At 64.2% G+C, this 9919-nt stretch overlaps 1 protein-coding gene across 1 annotated transcript in view; it reads right to left on the minus strand.

Annotated features, from left to right (window-relative positions):
* Positions 1-253: 253 nt before the first annotated feature.
* Positions 254-9919, minus strand: part of NOTCH1 (notch receptor 1) — a 44218-nt gene continuing 34552 nt past the window's right edge. The window contains exons 26-34 of the mRNA XM_032418482.1: positions 8978-9406; positions 8310-8458; positions 7396-7612; positions 7140-7227; positions 6886-7048; positions 6051-6346; positions 4848-4995; positions 4665-4762; positions 254-3468 (exon numbers count right to left, since the gene is read on the minus strand). Coding sequence (XP_032274373.1) covers positions 1945-3468; positions 4665-4762; positions 4848-4995; positions 6051-6346; positions 6886-7048; positions 7140-7227; positions 7396-7612; positions 8310-8458; positions 8978-9406 — 3112 coding nt within the window. The 3' untranslated portion in view covers positions 254-1944. The remainder of the gene's footprint in view (positions 3469-4664; positions 4763-4847; positions 4996-6050; positions 6347-6885; positions 7049-7139; positions 7228-7395; positions 7613-8309; positions 8459-8977; positions 9407-9919) is intronic.

Here is a 9919-nt window from a genome sequence, read left to right on the forward strand (position 1 = left end):
GGGGAGCCTAAGCCCGCTGTCCCGGCAGCCACGTCACCCCAGACCCAGGAGGCCCCTGCAGGGGGGCTGCGTGCGCCCTGCTCGGGGCGTGGCCCACACAGATGCGGACACTGCAGAACCTCTGAGCAGCCAGGGCTGGGTGGGCTTCATCGCTCTCCATCAGAGGGATCAGAGGAATTGCTGGTTCCCTCGGAGCAGAACAGCCTGCCCTCCCTCCAAGAAAGGGAGCCAACGCCACAACCAGGTTTAGCAAAATCGGGATGACCATCAGCATTACTTTTATTGCAAATCAGTTAACAAAAAAAGATGAAAAAAAAATACAGCATTTTCATCACCTACAGTTTTGCACGTAGATAACTTTTTTAAAAAGTTTCCTTTTTCTGTAAACTACACTCTATTTTTACAAAACACAGTAAGAATCAATATCTTAGGGCATGTCTGGTCATGCCCACTAGGGATGGCACAACACTGCCCCCCGCAAGGCCGGGGAGGCTGCCTGGAGGAGGCAGCGGGAAGCCTTCCCTGGGTTTGCTCTTCGGAGCTACGGTCCAGGCGTCGGCAGGTCAGGTTGCCAGGCCTGGGTCGTGAGCAGAGCCATGTTCTGACATCCCTCGTCAGCATGACCCCCGACAGACTTGTTCATTCAGATTTTTTAAACAAAATCCACCTTTAAAAATGTATTTACAGATATTTACTTTGCCACAGGCTTATACTTGATATTGCAAGAATCTGCTCCCTCCCCGGGTACACGCCCCCCCCCCCCAGACTGGGAGGGGTGGCCCTCGAGCTGGCTTCTGTGGCCCTGGGGGCACCACCTCAGCTGCTTGCACCCTTGAGCTGCCCAGGCCTTGGGATGAGCCGTCTCTGCAAACCGAGGCCGGACACAGCCACGTTTCTCCAAAGCCTGGACAGAGGTTGCTCCGGGAAGTCTCTCGTGAAAACGGGGCCTCGAGCTGAGCCTAGGCCCAGTGCTGCCGGTCCATCGGGGTGGCCCAGGCAGTGTCTCTCTGCAGAAAAGGGTAGGATTCCTCCACGTGGCGTCCCAGGTGGGTGCCCCACAGCCACCTGACTCCTCACTCTTACACAATGCTTAAACATCCAGGCCAGGGTGGGGGCAGAGGAGCTTCTAGAAGGAACAGGAACTCACAAGACCAATCAACAACTGGGTAATACTGAACCCAAAACAAAGATTCATGATCGGTACCATGAAATGTGTTCTTGGGACACCCCAAGAACACATCTTTAAAAGCATGTTTTCAAAAAAATCATTTAAAAAAAAGCCACCACAATGTATAAACCACATCATTTTACATTTTACGTTCCTATTTTAGATGCAAATTAATCCACATGCCAAAGGTGTGACAAAGGCTCTGTCTTATTGTTTGCGTCTAGATGCATCTCCCCGCACAAGACAGGTGATGCGCGCAGGAGGCTCGGGGCCGGGTGTGGGGTGGGGGGCATCTGGGGACCTGGCAGCAGGCCCAGGCACCCTGGCAGCTTTCTGGACGATGCTGGTTCAAGCCTCCCTTCTCCAACATCGTTTCTTTTTGGATTTTGAAGGAAAAAAAAAAAATCAATAAATAAATGGCATTTATAAATCATGAATCTTTGTTTATACTTTACAAATACGTAACAATATTTATCATAAGTACGAAAATCCTGGCTGAGAACTACTTTATTTTCTTGGAACAGATAAAAGCTGTTACCTGAAGCCATAGAAAACATTACGTATAAATAAAAAGGCAGTGTTTCCTTGTAAAATAAAAGTACATAAATAAATACTAAAAAAAAAAAAATTAAAATCCTTGTCCTTTTATTTTGTACAAAAACATGTTTCTTAAGAAAAAGGCCCTTTGGTCCGTCCCGGTGTCCATGCGGAGCATGCAGGCGGCCCCAGCAGGGCTTGGGAAAGGAAGCACAGGGTCCCGCCGGGGCGCCGGCTGTTTACTTGAGCGCCTCCGGAATGTGGGCGATGTGGGACTGCGTGCTGGTGGGCGGGCTGGAGATGCCCTCCGACCAGTCAGAGACGTGGGAATGTGGTGACGAGCTGGACCACTGGTCCGGGGACTCGGGGGACGGGGTGAGGAAGGGGTGCTCAGGCACCTGCAGCTGGTGGCTGGGGGTGTTGTCCGCCGGCGAGGAAGAATAGCTGTGCTGCGAGGGCGGGGTCAGGAACTGAGCCGTGGTCATGGGCGGGGCCAGCGTGGCGGGCAGGGCGGTGGGCAGGGCCTGGCTGTCCTGCGGCAGGATGGTGTGCACCGCCAGGCTGCTGGGGCCCAGCGGCTGCACGTCCGCCTGGCTCGGCTCCCCGCCCAGGAAGCTCCGGCCCAGGTGGCCGCCGGCGGCCGAGCTCACGCCGAGGTGCGGCTGGGGCGGCAGGCCCTGCGGCTGCTGGACGCTGGGCGGCTGCAGGTTTTGCTGCGTCTGCAGGCCGGGCGGCTGCAGCTGCAAGTTCTGTTGCTGTTGCTGCACCTGCTGCAGCGGCTGGGTCTGCACGAGGTGCGGCTGGCCGGCCAGGCGCGTGTTGGGCAGGGCCTGGTAGCTCATCATCTGGGACAGGGCGGCCGTGGTGGAGAGGCCGGCATGCAGCGGGCCCATCATTCCGTGCTGCAGGGCAGGGGCCTGCGTGCTCAGGGCGCCCGACGCCACGTTCCCTCGCAGCGGGTTGTACTGGTTTGGCACCAGGCCGTTCTGCAGCCGGGACAGCCACTCGCACTGGCCGTTCAAGCCCGCGGCCCCGCCCACGGTGAAATTCACGGCCCCGCCTCCACCGCCGGCAGCCGCGGTGCCCAGGACGGCGCTGGTGCTGGAGGCCACGGGCACGTGGGAGAGCCGCGGTGGTCCCGCCTCAAAGGCCAGCCGGCCACCCGCACCCAGCGCTGCCATCTCGGGCTTGGCAGCCACGCTCAGGTGGCCGACACCCAGGTGGGCGTCAGGCATGCCGGGCAAGTGGCTCAGGGGCACGGACGGGGACTGCTGGAATGGAGAGGACAGGAGTGGCGGCGAGGCCACGTCCGACAGGTAGCCGTGGGGCGACTCAAGGGAGTCCACGGGCGACAGCACGCTCGAGCTGTCCAGCAGGCAGCCCTTGCCGTCCTGGGATTTCTTCCTGCGCGCCTTGAGGTCCTTGGCCTCCTTGCCGCCACAGGCCAGGCCCTTGGTGCTGGGCTTGCGGGCCTTCTTGCCCGGCACGGCCGGCTTGAGGTTGCCCAGGTAGCCGTTGGGAGAGCAGAGCGGCGGGGACAGGGTGGGCGCACCGCCCAGGGCAGGGCCATGCAGCTGGGGGCTGCGCACCAGGCTGTACTCATCCAGCAGCCGCACGATGTCGTGGTGCATTCGCTCCTGAGCAATGTCGCGAGGCAGGCGGTCCATGTGGTCTGTGATGTCCCGGTTGGCGAAGTGGTCCAGCAGCACCTTGGCGGTCTCGTAGCTGCCCTCCCGAGCGGCCAGGAACAGGGGTGTCTCCTCCTGGGAACGGCCGGGGCGCAGGTGAGGGGGTCGCCCACACCCACGCCCCGTCACCCGAGGGACCGCGGCAGAAGGACGCTCACGTGGGCTGTCCCGTAACTCCGCCGTTAGCTGACCGGATTAGGCCTCGTGAACAGCCTTAAAATCTATCTCCCGAGACCCGACCCGCTCCGAGGCGGTCTGCGGGACTCTGTGTTCTAAATCACCGGGACTTCACCTGTATGGGGGACACAGACCCCGTGGGGAATCTACAACTGTGGCCTCTCTCTTGCCTCCAGAACAGCAGAGCCAAAGAGTGCAGCAATTTCAGGGGCTTGAGGATCCCTGAGGTGTGTCCTCGGCACCAGGGAGGGAGTGCCCCATCCCACATGGTCCCCAAGTGAGCCTGATGCCTTAGCTCCTTCCCGGAGCCTCGGTTTCCCTGTCTGCCACGTGTCTCCGTGAGCTTCTGCGTGGCCAGAGGGTGGGGAGCGTGTGGCGTGACGGTGCCTCCCTGGCTCACACAAGGCTTTGGCCGTGGCCTGATATCCTTCTGGCAGTCCCTGCCTCTCTGAGGCTCAGCCTCCCCAGTGGGAGGCACGGGGTCACACCTCACCTACAGGGGACTCAGGAATGCCTGGGTCCAACAGCTGCTGTGTTCCCCAGGAAGGAAAGAGGGAGACCCAGGCGGGGTTAGGGAGATGTGGGCAAGGCCCGGCTGCCGAGGAGCTGGGATGCCTGCCTGCAGCCAATGAGCACCCAGAGCTCAGACTGGGTCTGTAGTCTGCTTTGGGGACATGCCACGGCGGTAGTGGGCAAGACGGGCCGAGGCTTCACGTGCAGGAAGGTGGCCGCTCACCTCTGCACCTGGGGGCCTCACGATGTGCCAAGCCCCACACCCAGCAGCGCTCGAGCTCTCTCCGTACCATCTGCAGCGACCCTCCCTGCCCAGTGACTGCCAAGGACAGAAGGTGCAGTGCTGGTCACGGTGACGGAGCTAAGACGCATGCGCTTGCTGGGGAGGTGTGAGCAAGCACGTGGACGGAGGCCGTAGAGTGAGCGATGCACAGGCACCGAGCTCAGGGCTCCTCACGGGGACTTCCCAGGTTGGGAAGTCAGAGCCCAGGGGTTTACGCAGCGGCTCAGTGTTGCCGTGCTCAGAAAGGGGTGGTGCTGGTGGAGGGACCTACCAGCCTCACCCCGGCCCCGGAGCCTACCTTGTTGTTCTGCATGTCCTTGTTGGCCCCGTTCTTCAGGAGCACGACGGCAGCCTCCACGTTATTCACGGCGGCGGCCCAGTGCAGGGCAGACTTGCCTGCGTGGGGAAGCAGAGGGTAGGTTGGGGCAGCCCAGGCGGCAGCAGGCCCATCCTGCGCGGGCCGGGCCGCAGCCCGCCTTACCCAGGTCGTCCACGGCATTGACGTCGGCGTGCGAGTTGATCAGGTCCTCCAGCATGCCCTCGACAGCCAGGCGGGCCGCCAGGATCAGCGGTGTCGTGCCATCGTGCATACGGGCGTCCAGGTCCGTGGCCCGGTTCCGGATGAGGATCTAGACGACAGGGAAGCTCTCAGGCTTGGCAGACAGGAGTCTGAGGCTGCCGGCCTCAGACCAATACCTGGGAACCGGTCCGCAATACCACAAAGTCCCTCTTGGGGTCTGTGTGGCCCCAGCCAGCATGGACGGCGGGAGGAGTGCAGGAAGGGTGGAACTCCGCCAGCCACGGCTGGAGGGGCCAGGGGCCGGGGCGCTGGCTGCGCCGCCCCCACAGACCTGTCCCCTCGATGCCCAAGTGTGGCCTCCTCTCATCCTCGCCCCAGGCCTGGCTGCCATCACCACCCCAGGACACAGAGGGTTCAGTCCCTGCCCAGCCCCAGTGGGCAGAGCCACGCCTGGACCACGGACTCAGACCCGCTGAGCTATGCTGTGTCCATGCAGGACAAAGAAGTGCAGGCAGTCCTTCAGATGCTGCTGCACCCCGGGTCCCAAGTGGGAAGGATGGTCACTGTGCACTGGTGGGGGGAGGCACGGGGCGCCAGGCAGCGTCACGGCTGGCTTCACTCCCACGAAGTGCCCACGGGAATTTACGTGTCTGCTCGCCGGAGAGGCTGTCAGGGCAGACAGCCAGAGCCCGCCTCCAGGGGCTCGCTGGGCCTGACTTCCGCAGAACGGTGCGTCACAAATCATCACGTTAACAGCTCTGCAACGACTCCCCCAGTTTGTGCCCCGCCTGGTCTGTCTGCTCAGGGCAGGGCCGGCCAGGGCCCGGGAACTTGTGGCGGGGACGAGCCGGTGCAGGGGCAATCCCCCAGACCCACCCTATGCCCGGGCTCCCAGCGAGGCCAGAGCCCCAGGTCCGCCGCAGCCCTGAAACCCTTCTCGCCGCCACAAGCTACGCCTCCAGGCAAGGCGGCCGCGGAGCCGGGAGGCCCTGCCGGGCTGCCGCGTGGGACCGGGAAGCCGTCTCAGGTCAGGGCGCGGACGCCCCGTGCCCCCCGCCCCCCAGGTCACGCCGCCCTCCTGCAGGCCCGCCTCCAGCCTGCCTTCCCTGCCAATGCCTGACCCGCGGGGGCAGGCGGAAGGGCACGTGTGGCACAGCTGCCCACCTGGAAGACTCCCTGCGCGTCGGCAGACACGGCGGCGTGCAGCGGGGTGCGTCCCATGTTGTCCTGGATGTTGGCGTCTGCGCTGGCCTCCAGCAGGCGCTTGGCCGCGTCAGAGCGCGAGTAGCGGGCGGCCAGGTGCAGGGCGGTCTCGCCAGTGCGGTCTGTCTGGTTGTGCAGACTGGCACCCTGGTAGATGAAGTCAGAGATGACGGCCGGCGCATCTTCCTCCTCCTCGCTGTTGCCCGTCTCCAGGCCCCCTCCGCTGCAGGAGGCGATCATGAGGGGCGTGAAGCCGTCTGTGTGGGGGGCGGCAAGGGGGGCGGCAAGGGCTCCGTCAGGAAGGCGGGCTGGTGTGTCGATGGTCCCGACTTGGTGGGCAGCGTGTGGACGTGCAGCCCAGCCCGTGGCACCCCGCGCCCATAGCCGTGCCACCCGGGGCCACCAAAATCAACCTGAGCTTCCCAGGGGACAGAGCCAAGTCCAGCTGCCAACAGGCCGGCGGGCAGAGGCGACCCTGTGGCTCTGCTTCCTGACCTGCCTGAGATCTTCACTGATAACCCACCCGAGAAGAGGCCACATAAGAAATGTGTGGCTGGGAAATCAGCTCCTCAGATGGTTCAAGAGAAGGAATTAATTCGGTGGGCAGAGAGCCTCCCCCAGGACGGAGCTGGCTAAGAGCAGAGTCTCCCGGGATGGCCCATCCTGCTCCACGGAGGGAGCGCCTTGCCCCCCGCAGTGCTCAGCTTCCAGAACACCGACCCCCAGCCGGCTGCTGGATGGGACCCTGTCCTGAGAGCCCCTGGGGGGCGGTGCCGGCGGCCGGCGGAGCACCTACCTGGCCCTCGGACGTTGACGTCCATGTCAGCGTCGGCTTCTCCCTGGGGTGGTGTGGGGGCCATGGCCGACACGCGCAGGTCGGCAGCGTCCAGGTGCTGCTGGGTCCACTGCCGGTGGTCTGTCTGGTCATCCAGGTCGGGAAGAACCACCGGCTCCTCGAACTGAGGAAGGGGTGAGCAGAGGGCCCTGTCACGTGGGGCCCGGGGCAGGGGTAGGGCCGCCCGGGGAGGCGCAGGAGCCCACCGGACTCACCCGGAACTTTTTGGCCTCCAGGTCCTCGTCCCCCCACTCGTTCTGGTTGTCGTCCATGAGCGCACCGTCGGAGGCGTTCTTCAGGGGCCTGGAGGCGGGGGGGTGGGGAGGCGAGGCTGAGCGGGGCTCCCCCTGAGGCTGCGGCTCAGGCAGCCGCCAGGGGCCCTCGCACTGTGTGAGGTGAGGCCCGTGGGTCTGCAGGGGGCGGGCCCCATCTCCCCCAAGCCCCCCAGAGGCTGCGGCGGCATGCACTAACTTGAGGCCCACGGAGTCCTCGCCGAGGGGCTCCCGCCGCTTCTTCTTGCTGGCCTCCGAGACCTTGAAGCCTTCGGGGAACCAGAGCTGTCCATGCTGCCGCCGGCGCTTCCGGGACAGCAGCACCCCACAGCCCACGAAGAAGAGCAGCACGAAGGCGGCCACGGCCACGTACATGAAGTGCAGCTGCGGGGGCGGGGGCGGCTCCACAGTCTCACCTGTGGGCGTCCGGACATCAGGCGGCAGCTACGCGGCAGGCCGGCGGCCGGGGGGCAGCGGACTGGCTCCACGCCTGGGCGCCTCCTCACCCGCGCTCCTCCATCCCACCCCCCAAAATAAGGTCATTTTCTACGCGATTAATCAGAATTGCAAACTATTGCTAAATTCTCTCCTGCACCAGCCGACTATCTGGAGACGGCTTTTACTTTTTTCTCCTTTAAGGGAGAAGGATTAGCCAACTTCAAATCACTGCACTTGCATTGAGCTGTTAAGACAAAGGATTTAGGGGGATTTTCGAGATACAAACTTCAACACTTCACATGACACCGATCAATTCTTCTCTCTCTCTCTCTTTTTTAAAAAGCTGTAATGATTTTGAAATAATACCCAACAGAGAAAAATCAGGGGAATGAGTGAGGGGAGAAAAAGGCTCCCACTTTCTGGCAGATGTGTCCGTCCCCTGGGCCAGCCGCACCGACAGCTGTCACTACGGGGAGGGAGGGCGCACCAGGCAGAAAATCCCACAAAAGTGCTTCCTGAACTCTGGATGGCATGACACGCACCCGTGGGCGGAAAATGGCACAGAGAACAAGAACATTTGGGGGGGTACTGGGAGACCTGCCCCCTCCCAGGTAGACTTTCCTTAGAAGCCAGCAAACTGTCCCTCAGGGAGCAGGGCTGGGGCGGGCTACTCACTCTGCACGGCCTCGATCTTATAAGGGATGTTGAGGCTCCCCAGTGAGGCAAGTGCGCCCAGGAAGGCGGCCACGTCCGTGGCGCTCTGGAAGCATTGTGAGGAGGACTGGACACACTGCCGGTTGTCGATCTCCAGGTAGACGATGGATCTGGGGGCACAGCCAGGTGAGGAGGCTCAGACCTCAGGTTTGCTCCCTGCAGCCGCCCTGTTTACCCCTCAGGCCCACGGCATCATCCCAAGGTGGGGGGGGAGGGCACTCCCAGGATGCGAGAGGTGGCCTGGGGCCGCAGGGAGCCACGCCTGCACAGAACCACCCCGGAGGTGGACAGTGCTCTCTCCAGCCCACCAAGCCTAGCACCAGCACACAGTGGAGCTGACACCTGAGACAGCCCTCGGAGTGTCCTCCCAGCCAGCCCTGCCGCCCTCCCCCATCCCACTGGCAGCCGCAAGCATCCTCTTCCCATTGCAGAAGAACAGAGATTTCAGGAGTCTAGTCCTTATCTGGGAGCTGACCCCAGGCGCCGGAGCACCTGCCAGGAGGTGGGGGTGGGAGGTGGAGGGCCAGGAGCTTGGACAGGCGGGCCCCAGAAGTCCCGGTCCTGTCCGACCCTCCGTCTCTTCCACATCAAGTTGGGAGGGCCCAGGGGAGCCGGCTGGAGCTCCTCACCCGCGGATGTCCATGGGGTCCAGCTCCCTGCGCCGGCGGCCCGCCGCGCCCCGCGGGAGCAGGGCGGCCTCCACCCGGTCGAGCAGGGCCCCAGGCGCGGCCCAGCCGTCCGCCGCGCGCTTGATGGGGTGCTTGCGCAGCTCCTCCTCGCGGCCGTAGTACGGGAAGATCATGGGCTGGCCGTGCGCGTCGCGCTTGAACACCACGTTGGTGTGCAGCAGGCGGCTGAGCTCCCGCAGGAAGTGCAGCGAGTTGTTGCGCAGCTGCGCGGGCGGGGTCAGCACGACCAGCACCAGCGCGCCGGCCGCCAGCCGCTCGGGCACGTGCTCCGCGCAGTCCAGCCCGTCCCACTCGCAGTCGGCGCTGTTGCAGCCCTGGTCGCAGTGCCCGTCGCCGAAGTGGTCCTTGCAGTACTGGTCGTACAGGGGGCTGCGACGGACGCACGCACGCTCAGGCCCCCGCCCGGCCCCGCCCACCCGGCGGCCCCGCCCACAGCCCCCTGCACCCGCCTCCCCGCCTGCGCCCCCGCCTGCACCTGCTTCCCCACCTGCGCCCCACCCCCGGCGCCCCCTCCCAGAGCCCCCCTGCACCCGCCTCCCCGCCTGCGTCCCGCCTGCACCTGCCTCCCTACCTGCGCCCCACCCCCAGAGCCCCCCTGCACCCGCCTCCCCACCTGCGCCCCACTCCCAGCGCCCCCTCCCAGAGCCCCCCTGCACCCGCCTCCCCGCCTGCGCCCCGCCTGCACCTGCTTCCCCACCTGCGCCCCACCCCCAGCGCCCCCTCCCAGAGCCCCCCTGCACCCGCCTCCCCGCCTGCGCCCCGCCTGCACCTGCTTCCCCACCTGCGCCCCACCCCCAGCGCCCCCTCCCAGAGCCCCCCTGCACCCGCCTCCCCGCCTGCGCCCCGCCTGCACCTGCTTCCCCACCTGCGCCCCACCCCCAG

Source organism: Phoca vitulina, unplaced genomic scaffold (assembly GCF_004348235.1).
Source record: "Phoca vitulina isolate PV1807 unplaced genomic scaffold, GSC_HSeal_1.0 scaffold21, whole genome shotgun sequence".
Classification (NCBI taxonomy): domain Eukaryota; kingdom Metazoa; phylum Chordata; class Mammalia; order Carnivora; family Phocidae; genus Phoca; species Phoca vitulina.